The following is a 19,634-nucleotide window of genomic DNA, read 5'->3' on the forward strand; positions in this document are numbered from 1 at the left end:
GAAATGCACCGAAGTTACCCACAATTATTGTGACGCATAGACTACAACAAAAACAGGAATCGGGTGCCATTGTATGATGCACACCAAATCAGATCAATCTGAGGATCTCTCTTGTTAATTCAATTAAATGTATGTGTTTTCTTTATTAAAATTCTACAATTTCAGGATATTAAAAACCTTTTACGGCACCAGCACAATACATAAAGAATAGGATTCTTTTTTTAACTGTGTGAATGCTTACATTGTACTTTTATCAATGATATGAACTACATATCTCGATCGACCACTTTAACTAAGTGTGATCATGTTTTCTGACTTCCACTGAAGTATAATGGTTGAGAGTTCGTGTCGTTGTGATATTGTTTTTTATAACCGAAAACATTGAATAAACATGTATGTTTGCATACTTTTTCATCGGCATGCAAATTTATTACACTCAAAGAGCAAGAGATTTAGCGTTAAAGCGACTTGAAACAACCGTGGCCTTTTTGTTCTATTTGGATAGCGATTACATCAAAAACTCTCCAATGAAAAGGCAGATTTGTTGCACAGCTCAAAAAATCACGAATTCTGGACCTGAAAATTCTTTTTACTTTAAGTATTAGATAGGAAGGAGACAGACCCATGTATCGAAGTTGTACTTTTTAACACTGGCAAGTGTCACCCTTTGTGTTTGTAAAGGATGACAGCTGTTCGTTTTCTCTCTTTCCCCTCCTCTCACTACCCATAATAAAACTATCTACAATTCCTTTGTCGTCATAGTTCTTCGTGTGAAGTCTCGCGCATTGGCTTTGTCCATTTATTCCAATATATCATTTTTACGATCATCGACGCTGCCGTTTTAAAAGGGTTTTTAAATGATGGGAAAATAATGGGAGATTTGCGAGATAGAAAGACAGAGTTATACATATATATCACAATGCCGTGTATCTCTACCGTTTATGATATTATATTGGGGAGGGGGGAGGTAGAAGACCAAGGCGCAGGGTTGCGGGATTAATCCCATAAACCCATATACAGCTTTAACATGCGGAGACTGACGAGAAGAGATTTGTCAGGGGCTGATAACATATCAAAATCGCACGTGAATATGCCATTCAAATCTTGGACCTACTACAGCTGAAATAATTTTTGATTGATGTGAAACGCGCTGTTAGATTATTGAAAGTAAACAAAATACACAGTTTACTTTCACATATTTTTGAAATGTCTCAGTTTGTCTTCACAGCTTTGGAATCTTCATTGTATAGAAAGGTCCACGGGGTATAGGTGTCAGAATTATAAATTCACGATTATTCCGAAAACTCACCATGGTAACAAACAATTCAACAGCAATGGGTATTAAAACAGATTACCGGGAAGTAAATTTAGAGAAAAGAAAGCAGTTCCAACCTTTTCATGGCGTTTGACAACGTGTTGCCAAAATATCCTATAGTAAACATTTTTTTTTATATACGTAATGTTGTCAAACTAGTGTCATTTTCCTCTAAAGGATGAATGCACATCAACAATGCACTGGAAGAATCAATGACAATATAATAGGACCAAGACGGCTTAAACATCCGGAATTGACGCTTTCTGAGAAGAAAAAAAATGGTTTTCATTTGATATTTTCAATATCTATCATTGACGAAATCCATTTAAGGTCTGTGTTAATAGATATTAGCGTAAAAAAAGCTTTAAATGAGAAGGAACAGGAATATTATGTATCAATTATTTTCATTGGTTGCTTAAACCTATTGAATTTACCTTTAAGGTGTATTGAAACCTGAATTCATAAAAGTGGAATTTCAAACGAATAAATTTGTTTAAAATTTTTGTAGATAAGATAAAGTAATTTCAGTCAGTGATTCATGATTCATGATCATGGCTTCTAGAAAAAAATGAAAGAGGAAACCAAGAGTTTGGATGGTCTTGATTTACGACCATGTTGAGTTTTCAATTTAGAATTTATGACCAGAAGAAACACAATGTATACCGTAATCCACGACACATTTTGAGAAATCATTTTTCTTTTTATTACAAAACGGATTTTTCTCGTTTCATAACAAATTTAAAAAAGAAACGTTAAATCGTGAAATAATGTCGAACATTGATATAGAAATTCACCTACGCAACAATGTTTAGAAAGTTTTTGAAATCTCAGAAGGCATGGTTGGTTTTTCAAACCTTTTTTGCTATTTTCATCTCAGTACCGAAACTACCCAATGAAATAGAACACTATAGATCCGTGTTACTGTGTTTCATTCGTTAATTACAACAATGACAGGTAAAAGAAGTGCTTCTAGATACGTCAAAGGTTAAAGGTTACAATCTACGTCACAAAAATCCGATATTTGTGGAAAAGTTGCGTCAAGGGTGTTTGTTTTAGATATGATGGTAATTCAAAGTTCCCCTTCGATAATCCATTGACTTTTTCCAACCTTGTTCTGAAGTTCCATGCCTTATGTTGCTATAAAATTGTCTTTGAAGCGAACTTCTGAGTTTAAGAATAGCTTTCGTTAAAATTACTTTGTTTTTTATTGTAAGGGTTTTTTGTTAAGTCGATAGATTTTTCACTACATATACAATTTGATACCTCTTGAAGAAAAGCTAAACTTCATTGAATAACTATAAATGACGGGTATAATTTTGAAGCAAAAATGTAACGTACATGAGAGTATTTATATTCACTAAGATAAATCAAATCAAAATTTTCAGATCAAGATAATGTCTTTTTTTTAACAACATGATTGATTAAATCAATGGAAAGGTTTCTATTATTGATATTGAATTTTCTGAGGAAATAATGTACGTTTTGAACCTAAACTTAAAATACACATTACCGAAAACAAAGGAATTTAAATTCCAGATTCTATGGAACACCTGTTTTTGTATACCTGAGAGTAATTAATAACCATTGAAATGTCGGGTTCCTACACTAAATGTAGGTGGACACGATGGAACCTAAGAAACAGGGCACCTGTTCCCGTGAATATTTCAAATCTCTCTCTCTCTCTCTCTCTCTCTCTCTCTCTCTCTCTCTCTCTCTCTCTCTCTCTCTCTCTCTCTCTCTCTCATATTGGCAAAACTTACACAATGTGCCAAAAACGGCGATAACCTGACACCCTAATATCCATTTTAATTTTACCACGAAATACTAGCGTATTGATTTCAGGAATCTCTAAACAACAGAGAAGCATTAATGTCTAGGCATGTGAGGATCCCATTTGGAACGAAGAGCTGCTTTTCCAATTTGCATGAACACAGATTTGTATTTAATTTTTGTACCGTCTTGAATTCTGTCCAGTGATAATAGCTCTGGGTTTTGCCTTGAACAATTGAAGCCCGAAGATATATGGCTAGCATGAGTTTGCAGTTTTGTTTGAGATTCGTCTACAGTTTCATTAGATTATTGTTTTTTAAATGTCCTCCGAATGTTTTTAGATTTTAAAGTCTACTTGCTCGTCCCTATTACATTAAGTTAACAAACATCACCGTTCTTTAGCATCGGTGAACACAGTATTCGTATCTTCAATAAATCTAAATTTCCCGAATTGTATAACAAAATACGACTTTAATTAAAATCAAAACAGAACTAGCCACACAAGATTAAACAGATGAATTCAATGATTTGGAGGTAGATAACGTATTGTAACCTCAGAAATCAATTAAAGTTGAAGTCAATTTGTCTAATTCTAACATTTCGGATGCAGTCAAATTTGACATCTCAAAATGAGTGGGACAAATAAAAATTGTTTTCATATGTCTGATTCGAGATATTAAGCTGACTACTACTCTCCATAAAGTTTTAAAGCATAACTACATGTACATATATATATAAACGCAAATGATATTCAATAAATGTAAATGTATGTCCCTCCAATGAACATACAATGTAATTTGTAAATAATAATTTCTAACGCTCCATTGCAAATTCCAAAAAATCGGTTTATAAAAATATCGCTGTTAAGTCGATTTTATTATTTTAGAAGTTTTATTTGTTTCATCAATACCATTCAACCCAATAGTCTATTATTTATGAAAATACAGTGTTTAAATAAGGAAGGGACTGGATTAAAAATAAACATATGGAAATGACTAGTTTCTAGACAACTTCCTGAAATTTGTTTGACGCGCTAGTTAGCATATTATTTTTGTTTTGCAGCAGATGTCCCTGACAATGCAGCGATCACCTGATTGAAGCTTCAATTAAGTCTGAAATAGATCCTGACAATATTTTGGTGTCGCCTTGGAAACCGCAGCTCAACTCGTCTGCTGATGATCATATTGATGAGAAATGCACACGCATGATCATGTGTCGTAAAGCAGGGCGTTGTCGTAAACACTCAGGTGTCATCAGTCTTTTCTTTTCGGCATGCAGAACAATTCACACTCTTTGTGATAACTTTAGATAACACGTTATTATCATGTTTACGAAGCATAAAATAATAGCAAAGGAACGAACTTCACATTTAATAAGTGTTTCTGAGACTTTTATGAATAATTTGATATTCAAAACGGACCTTTAAAGCACAGAAATAGAAACGATGATTCGAGTTAAACAGCAAAGAATGTTGGTACAAATATATATACACTGCGATCTTGTTGAAAACAGAATTTATTAAAATAAACTGAACCGCAAAGGAAAATACGATAGAAAGCTAAATTAAGAAGTTTGTGTATAGTAAAAAAAACTCCAGAAACGAATTCAATACTAGATTGTGAATTTAGAATTATTGTTATTACATTATTTAATTGTGAAAGATATTAAATTACAATTTTTTTTGAAAAATTTGATTTTAAGCAATATGAGCTGCATTTTTCATAATGAATTTATTTTTTACTAAAATGTTCTTTTCTACTAAAATGACAAAAATGTCATGGTTTTTAAATTTCTGTTAGCCATAATTTTGTGGAAAAGGTCGTTAAGAAGCCTTATTTGGAGCAAAATTGAATTATTGTCGTCCTGTATAAAAATTGATTTGGTTTATATTCCTTAGAAGAGAAATAATTCCTTTGACAAAAAGTAATGATTTTTTTCAAATCTAATTTATCATAAAAGTTATATGCAGACTTATCATACTGCATCAAAATAAAATTCTAAAAAAAATACAGCTCATATTGCTTTAATCTTAAACAAAATGGTCATTGATGGTAAGCTCAAAACAAAATAAGGTTTACAAAAATCCTTTGTCATTTCAACACACGGCGACACAGCCAAAGTTCACGAGATCCAATTGTCAATAAAATTACTGGGTTAATGCATCTGTATGTTGAATGTCATTATGGATTCAAAAATCCCCGCTTTCTGGTTGGTACGATTCGTTACTTGCCCTGTGGACAAGCTGTTAGTTGCCAAGTTTTTTTTAATTTCCATCAGATCAGGATGAATAAAATCTTTCGCGCCTATAAAAAGAGGAAAATTACTGCTGTTTTGCAGCGACATTTCCTTCAATTTAGCAAAATTGGTGACAAAGATAAGGAATTATCTCAGAAAATGTTATTTGTGCAACAAATATAGATAAATTGAAAGCACGGTAAAACATTATAAAGCAGGAGAGACTTTGTGAAGGCATCAATGCCCTAGCCTTTGATGTTTTGTGGAAAGGGGTGTCATTTTTCTCCTATAATTTATTCTTTTTTTTTTACATTTTGAAATTTATAATTTATCTTTGTTATCATTTTTGCATTTATCATGATCAGATCTGAAGCATAACAAATAATATTAACATACGATAAAAAAGAGTTGATGAAAATGTAAATGTAATTTTGCTATTGTTTATTTTCTGCTTTGAATTTGATCGATGACCTTTGCTATTATAATCATCGCTATCATTTTTAAACTGTGCTTTTGTAAGGATATAAATATCAATAATGTTTTTAATTTTTTGTAACCCTTCTTGTATCTGTAGAATTGATTTCCTATTATCTACCGTACATTTACATGTGTTAGTCGGCAAAACTTGATCAGATCATTCCAAACAAGAATGTACTAGTATCCATCTTAACATAAATCAGGAAAGGCGATAGTCATACCCTTGATCCTCTGTACAGTACACGATATTAGCTTTGCAATAAAATTGAAATAAATTTCAGTTTCGAGATTTTACAATGGTCAGTGAAGGTAGATCAGTGGCCGTGTTTCCGTACAGAAGATAGTAGCCATGGTGCCTCCGACATTTTTTGGCCTGTGATTCTCTGGATTTGAATGGATTTAAACACAGGGTCAGCTTTCACAATGGCTACACTGTAGTATAAATCTTAAATCCGAGATAAATATAAATATATCTTAATTGGAGAAATGGAAAATCCATTTTAATTCTTTCAATGAAATTAGACTTTCATAAAGACATTTATCGTGAGATAAATAAATAAACAAACAAACGAGGATCAAATATTTGGTTAATTTAATCATCTTGGGTACGCGAAACAAAGGACGGCTAATACCGTTATAATTGTTAACACTTATATAGACAAAACTCCCACCAAATACGGGGGAAAATAAAAACAAATTGCAGCAGAGTAATCATAAAATACCCAAATGCTACAATAATTTCAACTGTCATAAACTGAAAATGCACATTCATGTTGTCTTGAGGTTGAAAATTCAAACTCACTAGGCACAAGTTTCCCTTGCAGCTAAAACAATCCTTTCAGCGCGTTTTGCCACCGCGGGGTCAAGGGGAGGTAACTTCATAAGACCAATAGGTCTTCCGGTACTGCGCACACCGTTACCCATCGGCACTTCCTGTCTCCCATGATTTCGCCTTGATACAGGTCTGGTTTGGGAGACCCCATAGGGATAAGGATTTGATTGAGAAGACTGCAGGGATGACGGGGCTGGTTGGAATCCGCCATTTTGAGCGGCTTGAAGGGGGTTTGTGTCTATCGATATAACTTTCTTTGAGGTCTTGTTTGGAATTAAAGGTTTTTCGGACGTAGGTCGCGCGGTTTTGTTTTGTGACTGAAGCATGCGAGCCTCAGTTCTTTGGCGGACTAGAAACACATTTTCGGAGGTTGGTCGTCTGGGCTTTGCGTGTCGAAATTGCTGCTGACGATGACGAAGACGAGTTGTTCCCGACGTAGTGGAGAACTCATCTCTTCCTTCATCACTTGAGTAGGTTTGAGAAGTTGATATATCATGTACAGTTTTCTGTCTCTGTAATGTATGAGGTATCACTTCATTAGTATGGGAAGCATCACAGAATCCCTTGATTCTAGATCGGGGCCTCTGTACGCCCGATGTTCTCGTGTGAGCATATTTTTCATAGTTAGTCTCGTCTATTAGGTCTGCCCGTGGAGATGTGGGTGGGGCCTGAATGTTGTAGGGGGTCTCTTGGAGAACACTACTTCGATGAATGTCCCCTCGATTTCCGAGTCGAGATTGTGGCCGCGTTGATCGACAACGTCTTTGGACACTAGTATCGACTTCGTTATTTTCGTCGGTAGAATCTCCCTGAATATCCGTATGTCGTCGGACATAACTCGATTTTGGACGGTTAATTCTTGTGTTCGGTCTTTCCTCCATTTCGATATCCTCTTCGTCAGAACTATAGGTATATTTTTCTGTTCGTTCAGTATCGTTATAAAATCCCATAGAAGTTTTCGATCTTGCACCTCTCTGTTTATGGAGGGCAAGTCGGGCAACTAATCTTTGCTCGGTTTCTTTCACAGAGTTGTCACTCGAACAATCTGAATCGTCTGAGTCCTCACTGTGTAAATCACAATCGTGAAACCTCAAATTCAGGTCCTCCTGGTCCTTCAAAAGTCTCAGAATCTGGTCAGCTTTAGACTGGCAATACGTATCGTTGATTCGAGACAAAAATTCGTCGACTTTAGAATTCTTCTGTTTTGGAGGTTCTATGGAATCGTTGTCTTCACTTCCGCTCAATAACGTGTGAGTTGAATCTGCCATTTTTCACATGACTTTGCTCTGGAAGAAAAAGGGCTTTTTCAAATTACGTCATTCTATGCTAGTATATTGTGGACAAAACAATGAAGAAGAGACAATGAAAACGTCTTTCCCTCGACCCATTTCGCTTTTCCAAAATAACATTGCTACTTAATTTACCGCTGCTACCGCATGTGTTCATTAGAAAAGAAAGAACTCATTCAAACAAAGTAATTAAGTCACGGATCTTCAAGTGATTTAAATTCCATACACCCTGCGTTATATGGTATTGTCTTTTGCCAAAGATTTGGATACATTAGTACGCAGAATAAGAAGTTAAAATCCCTTTGTTGGATTTTCTTTTCGGAATAATACTTGCTATTTTAACCCATTCAAAGGTTTTCAAATGCGGATAATTCTCGTCCCTAATTATTTTCTTTTCGTCAGTTTACAGCTTAGAGCAAGTTATCACACTGATATTTAATAAATACATTCTCCTCTTGTGGTCTTTAAAGTAAGTAAAACGTTCTTTGCCTTTTAACAACAACGACAACTATAGAAGAATTAGACATACCTGGCAAAAAATTTAGTCCAAGTGCACATTGCTATTGAATACTCAATTTTCTGTTTTTTGTTATCATTATTACGAAGATCCTGTTCAACTTGAACAGAGGTAATCTTCCTATATTTTTAACCAAATGTACGGGCCTCTTCGTTTATGCGAAATTAGATCAAGAATAAACATGGCTTTGTGAAAGAAATGTGTTGTCATGGGTGGTAAATCCATCGCCGATTATCGATCGCGGATCGACCAAGCTTATTGGAACTTCAAACTTTATCAAGACAAGGGCCCGTATTATTCACTGCTTTTTAAATCGTTGGCTTTGTTTACAATTTATTTGTTAGCCATTAGCAAAATGATCGCTACGATTATGACAGTAAATCAAGCTTTTTTGCATACTTTGCTGGGAATATTTATTACATAATTGAAGTTTCAGAACGACAGTTAATGTTGTTTTTTAATGCTTATCTCTTCCAATTTTTCTTTCGTAAGGAAGTAAAAATGTGTACCTTGGGCAATTGAATTAGATACTGTCTCGGCTCGTTTTGTTGTTAAAACTGATAAACAACGAAATATCGTTCCAACCGAAAAACACATTCTTAAAGGTAACTGAAAATGGAAAAATATTTAACCTATTGCGTTGAAGAAAAATCCGTGGTATGAATGAATTCAAAATACCAAATGTCCCGGCTCATTCTTTTAGTGCTTCGAACTTCGCAGATTTACATCTTCGTTTAGATTATTTGCGGCTCTTGTTTCAAGCTTGTTAGGTCGAGCACTGCATTATTCTGCAGAATCAAGACAAAAACATTTGCAATAGAATCACTATGACAAAGCAAAAAATTGCCACAAATCGATAGGTTAGAAATAATTCTTGTTTTATAATATTATTAGCAGCAAAATTAACAGCCGTTGACGTAACGAACTCGCAATTACACTTAAAATTTTGTGGGAATGTACGTAAACCACCTCATGTCAGAGGTTCAGAATAAATTTTAATTATATTCATTCAAAGGTAATTTAGATAAAATCTTCCTACTTTTTAATGTATACCATGTAGCTAGTCTGAGAGAGAGAGAGAGAGAGAGAGAGAGAGAGAGAGAGAGAGAGAGAGAGAGAGAGAGAGAGAGAGAGAGAGAGATTTAGTTAAAATAACACTTAAATTACTTTGCTAGTTTTGCTATCTTTTTCAAGCTACTCATTTTTGATAAATGTTTTATCTCTTTCCAAACACCAGCTGCTCATTGCTGTGTAAACTAGCCGACACAAAGGGCGCTCTATTGTTCAGAAACCCTGTCCAAGTTTCCTAGCGAGGGGGGCTTAGTAACAGGTACCCCAATATTTGCATAATGGATTTTCTGTTGAAACAGAATCAACGTCAGTAGAATTGTAAATTGATATTAAAAATCGCACATGTAATATGAATAGATAAAAACGTTGTAACAATTTGAAAGAGGTGGAGCCTCGTTCCCGTGTTTCCACGAAAAACGGAGTGATTTCAAATTAGCAGGAAGAAGGTAAACAGACCAAAGGTTGGTGACCAGAATGATTAGAATCTTGCATTTCAATGCAACTTCAAGCCTATTTTGAATGTAATTGACCTTATCCTACTAAATTGAATATAAATACAAGATCTGCTTATACTTTGAAAACGACTTACATGAAATAAAGAAAATATTACCTCACAACCGATAAACCACCGACAATAACGTTTATTCCTAGATGGTGAATATCAATGAAATTCTGGGAAAGTGAAACAGACCTTCGGGCGTGGGATCCTAGATCACACGACACGGATACTTCATCCCGCCCTTAGAATCAACAATATCATTGACATAAGGAAAGAAATATCCGGAAATTAAGAATTGATGAGAGACAGAAATAGCAAAACACCAACAACCTGCAAACGTAGAAAGAGAGAAAAATAGACGATGATTTACCGTTTACCGATGAAATAATTATCCTGTATGGTCCAGAGTTATTTCCCATGCAAAAAGTACCCTAAACCATGCAAAGACACGATTAGACGAACGTTTCAAACACTACTTCCAAACAGTAACTGAAGTGTATGCTGTTGAACAAATACCATACTTGGCAGAGAATCGATTGATTTTTATGTATTTTTGTGTAAGTCAAGCGAGCACATATGCGTTTGAAATCCTGATAGCATCAGAGGTAGTATTTTTAGACTTAAATGCCCGAAGGGGAGATCTTTTTACCGAGTATCATTTGAAACATCTCAACAGTGGCCTTTATTAATTAATCTCCAATTAATTCATCGGGAGACCAAAACAAAACCCGCGAAGTTGAGTCATTTGAGTGCAGGAACATGAAACAATAAGAGACGCGGTCCTTTCATGTGGACTATGGAACGGAGAGGAGCGATTGTCTATCAAAATATTACGCGGGGAGTCCAACACATGGGAAATAGTTATAATATTCTGAATTCTATTAAAAAAAAGAAATTGGATAGAGTTAACTCGATAAAATTGCTGTTAAAAAATTATAATAACTCGTTTTTCGGTCAAATAACATCCTCATATTTATCACGCTTATGAATTTTTAAAAACAAAACTAATGATAAACGTTACGGCTTAAAGTTAAAACACTAATTTAGATTTCGCCGAAACTACTTAACTGAATTGAAAATAATCAAACATTACAGTAGTTTTATCATTATTGAAGTATTTTTCATATTTGAAACCTAAAATGTTTCCATTTTATGGTTACAACAATAGAATCAATATATGTTAAAGAAATTTTTGCCAAGTATGCAATAAATATATTTTACAACCCCAATGAGCTTCTCGAAATTTATTTTTGGTCAACTACAGTAAGGTGCAATTAAGCAGATATCCTTCACAGTTCTTTTTAATTTGTATTGCTTCTAACTTTTATCAGATAAGATTGAACTATACAGTATAAAAATCACTTTTCTCTCCCCCTTAACTATGCTCTATATGTGCGGTGCGAATATTAAATTGTCTATATGTAAAATGGTTGATCTAAGGTAAGAAAAAGCTTACACAACATTTTTTTTATCATTTCACCCAGACAATTTAAAGTAGCTGGGTTTACGAGGCTTTTTCATTGTGTACCGAGTATAATTTGCGTAAAATATACAACCCCATCATGACATTTAAACACCTTGTATCCACACTAAATTTATATCTGACAACTTCAAAGTAAACTCGATGTGTTTTAAATCTTTCTGTTACTCTTCAGAGCAAAGTATCCATATGAATTTCATTTCTAAAAAAGAACCAATTTTTCTTTGATGTGTGTATTGACTCTTTGAATTCTATTAGTATTTTCCAACTTCAGTAATATAGAAACGCCCCTTTTATCAGAATTGAATGCGAATCCCTAAAACGATTCAAATTCTCAATGCCCAGCAGTATTGTGAATTATGCAACGGCATAATAAAAGCGATTCATAAGAACTCAATATAATTGATTTGTAAGTCAATACTAGGTGAATATCGCATAGTTCCTTGGTCTAAAATTTACCTTGCTCCTTGGAGTGTAAAATACATATTTGCACATTTACCGGGAATTCGGTCAGTTACTCCACCGGTCCCGGTCCGGGTTCTTCAATCTAAACATCCATGGTGCCATGTTGACCAAGGCTAATTTAGCGAAGTATTTAACTTTAATATAACGATTGCTTGCGAACATATTCACTTTAACGTTAGGCGTCAATATTATTGCAAGGGGGCTTCAATTACGAATGCCTCAGATTTTCTACGTTTAATTTTTCATAAAAATATTTCCGGATAAGTTTGAATTGAAAGACAGATACTGATGAAGTGTCTTTAGCTAACACCTTAAAAAACACTTGTTTGATAAATCTTTAGCATTTAAACTTTTTGAGAAAGATACTTATTGATTTTCGTTTCGGATTTCTTTAAAAGTTGACCTTTCTCTCTATCTGGTCCACATTTCTTAACCCATTATCCCCTTTCAGTAAAGAGAATATTAAATTGACTGAAATTTATTGACAATGAATGGTATCATGTGTCTTTAAACAAACATGGGAGATGTCAAGTGAATTGAATTGACCCTTCCTTGGACGGACGGTCACTTGTTTGGGCAAATTTCCAGTGGACCTAGTCATTGCCATTCCATAAACAGAGAGCTCCGTGAAACAGATAGATCTATAATTCTTCGTTATCTTGTATATATAGATACATAAATTCCCCTGGTTTTTAAAAATCTTTGTGCATACAAATTTAAGAACCGATTTCATTTACAATAAATATTTTTGCGAGTGATCTTAACTTAAAAAAAAAAATTAGATTGACCAATAATCCATTTCCCGTATTATTTTCTCACTAGATTTATTTGATAATTTCTAACAACCACTTACATGTTAGAGTGCGTGTAAACTCGGGTGATATAAATATGGAAGACTGAAGGCAAAGGTTTAGGGGCAAAAGATAATGAAATCAATGGCAAAGAAGCCATCGACCCTTCTGGACAGGTGCCAGTGTACAACACACATTGATATTGTGTTTAAATATTGGACACCCCTCCCGCTAAACTGTCTTAAAAATTGAATAATTTTAGATACATGTGTTGAAAATATTATTCCTTACACAAAAGTTATTTGCAACAATGTTTTCGCCTTTTGTTGTTTAAAAAAAACCTTCTTGACTCCATTTTTATTTTATTCTTTAAGTGCATCTTTTTTGGGTTAACAGGAATATGTAAATTCTCGCTTGTAAATATGTAAACAGGAGTATATAAAATATTGATAGGAACATTTCTTAAAATGTTGTTTTGAATACATTGGAGAAAGTATATGTAATAAATTTCTAAAATAACATTAACAAAATACAGTATTAATGTTCCCCTTTTCCATCCAGCAAAAACTATTTTAAAAGCTTTTAAAAAATAAAACAAAAACCAACAATTATTAAGTCAAAAGTTAGCTTAACACCTAACAATTTTTTTTGAAATTCATGCATTATTCTAAAAAAAACACCAAAAAAAACCCCCAATAAACAATAACAATACGTTAGTGGCTATTCTACAGCACCCTCAGGCGAGTCTAAAACACTTAAAAAAAAATGGAACATAAAAAAAATCCTACCATTTGGTTGTTGTCTACAATCACTGCTTGCTGTCGCCATGTTAGATTCTAAATCTGTTTCTTTCTGTGTTCTGTTTATGGCCAAGCTCTGTCTTTCATCTACAAGTTGTGTGTGTTCTGTTGACTCAAGGTAACCCGGATCGCGGTATTTCGCGGCGATTGGTTCACAGAAATATAAACCCCCTCGTAAAGCAAACAAGCATTTAGCGTAAACGAGGCCCCTGTTATGATATTTTATATTGCCAATACCCGGGATCAACATTTTGCAAATGCCAGGTATTACGAGCCGAGAGCGATTAGCATTTATTAAAATTGACTGTCAAATTGGATGTTCAGTCATGTTGTAAAGTATTAAAATGTTTTAAATTGAAGCATTGAAACCAAGTCGAATAGGATAGCAATTTATGTGAGGTAATATTTCAGAAATTGACATTTATCGGACGGAGTTTGTACACATGTATATGTATTTATAACACATTAAATATTTTTGAACGGAGAATCCTGTTTTGTTAAATGATCTAATCTTCAATTTCATTCATCTGGTTTTTATCTGAAAGTATAAAATGTTTTTAATTTTCTGGCCAAGGGTTACAAAAAACTTTTGCTTGAGATATTTAAAGTGAGACCTAAAAGAATAACAACTGAGTGCGGAAATACAATACAACCACCCCCCCCCCCCCCAATAAAAAAAAATAAAAAAAATCAAACAAACACACAAACAAATCAACAAAGCACGAGTGTTTTCCATGTCTTAAGTTATGATTTTCACTGTTTAAAACATTACCGAATGAATAAAAAAAAACACGCGGCAAACAAAAACAGTTGATTATGAAAATGGTTTTTGGTTTTGGATATCAACCAATTTGAGCATTTAAGGAAGCTAACTATAGATGGTCAACCAATTAATCGTCAGATCTACCTTAAATCTTTGATATTTTTTTTTAGCAATACACTTTTGTTAAGGAAAAAAAAAACAAAACATATTTTAGCTCTAGAATTCGAATATTTTTCTGTATCTTTATGCAGAGTTCTCTCAAGGTGATTGATACACTATTAAGTGCCATGGCAATCCATTTCTCTTAATGTTTTAATTTTTGGGCGATATCAACATAACCTTACAAAATATTCAAGTGTATAATGTACCTCCTCTCTCTCTCTCTCTCTCTCTCTCTCTCTCTCTCTCTCTCTGGAAAAAGAAAGACAACACTGCAAATGTTAACTATAGTATTTTGTTAGGAAAGACAACTTCATTCCATAAAGTGTTTGATTAATGAAAGCAATTTAGCATAACGGATTAAAATACAGAAATTTGTAAAATGTTATTCATTTTCGCTTTTTGGGGTTTTTGTTTTTGGTTTTTTGGTGTTTTTTTTGGATGGAGGAGGTATTTAAGACGAAAGAAACTTCAATGACTTTTCCAACTGCATACAATTATCACACAATCACCAATCATTCATATACCTTTATTTGGTGAGACGTACTTTTCATAGTGGGTTGGTCCAAATGCCCATACATGTATCTCTAAAATTTACATTTCTGATTAAAAATTTTTTGAGACAAACACCGGGGGGGGGGGGGGGGGGGGGGGTGAATGCACTGGGGTTATCGCAAATTTGGTGGACAAGTACATGGTCGGGTCGAAACTTATTATAAATGTTTTGCTATAAGTTATTTAAACTACATATGTATGTACTATACATGTAGATCAATTCAAACAAGTACAAAAAAAATTGAATGATAAATTGGGAACAAGGAACTTGCCTTTCAGAATATATAAAATAAAAAAAGATTATCCCAACATTTAATTTGCTTCATGACATTTGAAACATATCTTTGAGTCATTAAAAATAATGTTACTAACGATTAAGTCCTTTGGCTTTTCTATTACTTTTGTAACGCATTCTCAAAAATAGTTATACCTTAGAAACATAGGCACTGTTTCTGTAATAAAACCTAAACTTAAATACTATAGTGTATTAATAGCATACGACTAACACAAAGTATATATAGATCAAACTCCGATTACATTGTAATCGCATTGTTGTAAATTGCAACGGAAAACTTGAGCAGCGGACAAATATCAGTACCTTTACTGGAGAGAATATACCTTTCTCTTCTACAAAAATATAATTGTTAATCATACACATGTACATGTATGACGTGCTTGTTTTCCCTTACAGCATAAGATTGCTCACCGACCGATAAGATGTCACTTCACACCTGTTCGTAAAAGATCGGGTTCGGTATACTAATAATAGTGAAATAATTTTCTAGTTTCATTTTTGATTGATTCAGGAAACATATGGAAAAGAAGCTTGCAGAATACAGAGCCAAGAAAGCAAGGGAAGATGCTTCTCCTCATAATCCTTGGTTCAGATTAAACCCATTTAAAACCAATGATAGCGACTCCTCTCATTTTAAGGTGAATATTGTTCTCAGCAATGCCATTCTTTCAACTGTCCAGTGGTAAATACTATGAATGTATAATCAGATAATGTAATAATGCATATGAAATATTATACATACATGACTTATTATAAATCTTGACGGTCTTAGTATGTCAGATAATCCCTTCATTATAAATCTCGAAATTTGAAGCAGTTCAAGCTGACAATAGCAATTTACCTTATGTATTTATTAGATGTCTAATTATGTAGTTCTGGGGCTTTAAATTAAGAACTACGCATATTTATTTGTATTAATATACTTCTTTGATAAATACCAGCATATATTACAATGTAATCAAACAATAGGATTTCCTAACAATAAATATTCAGCATTTGTATATTTTGAACCTTTTTAGTTTTTACACATGTTAGTAAATGATGTTCTAATGTTCTGTACATCTTTTGTAATATCAAAGGAAAGTGGAATTGGAGCTACCAATAAACTTGAAAATGAAGCTTCAGAGCAAATGCAGACTAATTCCTCTGTGTCCTGCAAGGAACCCTGGAATTGGACCCAGTTGACTCTTACAATACTGATGTGGATTTTTGCATGGCTCTTTTGCATAGAGCATCAGTTTGGAGCAGTTTTCTTTGTGGTCTCAATGATATTCTTTATTTACTATAATACAAGGACAGGTAGAAAGGAGAAGAATAGACTGAGTGCATATTCTGTGTTTAATCCTAACTGTGAGAGAATTGATGGAACATTTACATCCGAGCAGTTTGAAAAAGAATTGCTACATGGAGCCAACTCGGTGCGAGGCTGATTCTAGACAGGAGTCCACCCCCAGGAAAACTCGAGTTTATTAATTCACATAGTTCACATAATGAAATTCTCGAAAATAGGCCTCAGACCCCCTAGAAGACATAACTATACCTTGGACCCTCCTTTGAAAAATTTCAGGATCTGTGCATGAACTTTATATAGATTGTTTTGTGGAAAAATAGGCTACTTTACATTTCATATAACCTAAAGATCTGGTTAATTTTTACACTTACATATACATTTCATTTTGCATTTAAATTACCTGTAAAGATCTGTGAAACCATACATAGGAATCTGATATACAATATAGTTTTCAAATTATGGGAGAAGTGGATGCTGTACATTAAAATATAAACTAAAGATCTGGAATTCTATGTAATTGTTTTTATTGATTATTATAAATGTATATAAATCTTTACAAAGTATATTATTAAAATATTATTAAAAAGATCATTGATTTTTCATGACATTAAGGTTTATAATGACTTTATATTCACTAGCGTACAGATGGATTTGTACATTTTACACCTGTTAAACTAATGGATGAAAATGAACAGCAACCTGTATAATAAAAATTTCTCTTGCTTAATTTTACTTTTCATGCAATACAGCCAAAGTTATACATTCCCTAAAAATGATCTGCAATCTAGTTATCCAGAAGTATTTTCACATGCAAAAGTAACTAAAAGAGATATCATAATACTATTCTATTACTCTTTTGAAGCATTATACATGGCATATTTGTATAAATTAAAAATCTAAACATTTGTAAAGCACTATTGCAACAAACTTTTCTCTATATTCCATAAATAACCCATCATTACCCTGAGTTTACCCTGATATCTCTGGAGTATATCATTTTGCTTCTCAAGATCTGAAAATCAATAGATCTCAAGCTATACCACGCATGACTTCCTTGAAATAACCCCCATACATATAATGGCTTCTCTGTTTAACCATGAAGTTATACCATGACAACCCAATATTAACCACCCAAGGTTATTGAAGTTATACCAAGACTACCCTGTATCCCCCCCCCCCCCCATTTTACTATGACTACCCTGTAATACCCCCCTTACCATTTCACCATAATTACCCTGTAATAACTCCAAGTTATACCATGATTACCCTGTAATATTCTCAAAGTTTTACCATAACAACCCTTAATTCACTTTCACAGTTATACCAAGACCACCCTGTAAAAACCATACAAGTTATACCGTGACTACCCTGTGAATTGGCTGTATTAGTCCCAAAGTTTCACCATGACTTCCCTGAAATTTCCCCTTAACTGTTCCACTAATGCCTTGAATAACCGCCAAGTTATACCATGACTACCCTGTAATTACCCCCAATGATACTATTATCGCTTTGCAACTTCTCATTTTACCTTGGCATCTTCGCTCTTTATCATCGCATCTTCGCTTTTTTGCTCCGTTGCTTTTGCAACTTCTCACGAATGCTTTCGCACTCTTGTACAGTCTTTACCATAAAAGGCGAAAGTGTCGCAACAGAAACCATACTATTAATGAACGACAATTGGCATGCGAAAAGAGATATGGTAGACTATCCCAATAGTTTTATTATTGTGATGTGATTGTTGCTTGAACAACAATTTGGCCCTATCGTTGTACATTGAATATAGTTATATCCTGGTTGAATGTTCTACCAGTTAAGCCGTCTGTAAGATAGCTGAAAAAAGTTGAAAAATAAAAACCGTTTTGAAAAAAAAATAATTGAGATAGCAAAGAGTTTACAGATTTATCACATTTTGCACAGAACAGTAGTATCAGATATTGGGTCTGCAGTATATTCTAGTAGTTACCTATTTACGCCATACGGGGTTAAAAACTTATGTTTTAAATTTACCACATTACATTTACTAATCAAGAACTGGTACTCTTGATAGCTCTGTCTCTTACTTGCAACTCATTATCTGATACAAATATTTTGGTCAAGCGTTCGAAATATTAAAATCAAGACAATTAGAAAACTTTGCGCTAAGATCGTGACCATACCTCCTGAAGAATGGCGTTTACTCGGAATGAACAAAGAACCCTCTGATGTTAATGAAAAACCATATATTGTGTGTTATAGTCCTTTGGCTATTATAAATCAAAGTACTGAAGTACTGACGTGAGTTGATTTTATCGATTATAATTTATTTTAAAATCAATGATATGTAATTTTGCATGCATGGCAAGTAAATTCCTATTAATAAGTATTTGAATTACGCAATTTTTTATAATATGAATTGTCCTACAGTAAATTCGTGAAAATCCAATATCAGTCATGTTGTGTAATATTCAAAGAATTAGTCCATCAAACTGCGTATCAGTAATCGAAATAGTTATGAGAAATTGTATGGATCCAAGCAAAATTGAACTCTAGTCTCGTTCAACCAGACTCTCAGCTGTATCCGTTAATCTCCGACAAGCAAGAGAGACTCTCTGCTTGTCGGAGATTTACGGAGACAGCCGAGCGTCTGGTTGAACGAGACTATATTGAAATCTGGCATAGGAATACATAAAATGTATGACTTCAAAAAATATCTAAATTGTTCTTACCATTTAAAATCTGACTATTTACAAGGTATCTATAAATTAGTTTCCTTGAAAAACAATGCTTAAGAACTCATTACATCGAATTTATTGATTAGAACTAAATGTTGTCAGCGGTGTTGATTTGTGCTTAGGTCCAAACACTGTTTCACTTTCGGTTTGCCTGAGTAACTGCATAGGAGAGTTGATTAAAATCCCAAAAAGTGTTATTTCCTAATTTCAAAGAGTAGGTCAATGGCCTATATAGCTACTTTTTGAGTTAATGACCTTTGAATACACCCCCCCCCCCAAAAAAAAGTTACACTATGATTGAGGTTTTTTGAATAGTGAA

At 33.7% G+C, this 19,634-nt stretch overlaps 2 protein-coding genes across 6 annotated transcripts; one reads left to right on the plus strand and one right to left on the minus strand.

Moving 5' to 3' along the window:
• Positions 1–6,374: 6,374 nt before the first annotated feature.
• Positions 6,375–13,687, minus strand: LOC105345099 (uncharacterized). 5 transcript variants are annotated; one of them, XM_011453133.4, is made up of 2 exons: positions 13,530–13,687; positions 6,375–7,915 (listed from the first exon to the last, which is right to left on the minus strand). In XM_011453133.4, the coding sequence occupies exon 2, from the start codon at positions 7,895–7,897 to the stop codon at positions 6,599–6,601; it is 1,299 nt and encodes a 432-aa protein (XP_011451435.3). In that variant the 5' UTR covers positions 7,898–7,915; positions 13,530–13,687; the 3' UTR covers positions 6,375–6,598. The 5 variants fall into 5 exon arrangements, with proteins under 5 accessions (XP_011451435.3, XP_019929614.3, XP_011451436.3 ...); XM_020074055.3 differs by lacking the exon at positions 13,530–13,687 and adding an exon at positions 10,383–10,591; XM_011453134.4 differs by lacking the exon at positions 13,530–13,687 and adding an exon at positions 10,376–10,582.
• Positions 13,688–15,784: 2,097 nt separating this feature from the next.
• Positions 15,785–17,195, plus strand: LOC105338311 (SAYSvFN domain-containing protein 1). The gene is made up of 2 exons (XM_011443368.4): positions 15,785–15,951; positions 16,393–17,195. Exons 1-2 carry the CDS (start codon positions 15,832–15,834, stop codon positions 16,741–16,743), a joined length of 471 nt encoding a protein of 156 aa, XP_011441670.2. The 5' UTR covers positions 15,785–15,831; the 3' UTR covers positions 16,744–17,195.
• The last annotated feature ends 2,439 nt before the right edge of the window (positions 17,196–19,634 follow it).

The sequence above is a fragment of the Magallana gigas genome, chromosome 6 (assembly GCF_963853765.1).
Source record: "Magallana gigas chromosome 6, xbMagGiga1.1, whole genome shotgun sequence".
Classification (NCBI taxonomy): domain Eukaryota; kingdom Metazoa; phylum Mollusca; class Bivalvia; order Ostreida; family Ostreidae; genus Magallana; species Magallana gigas.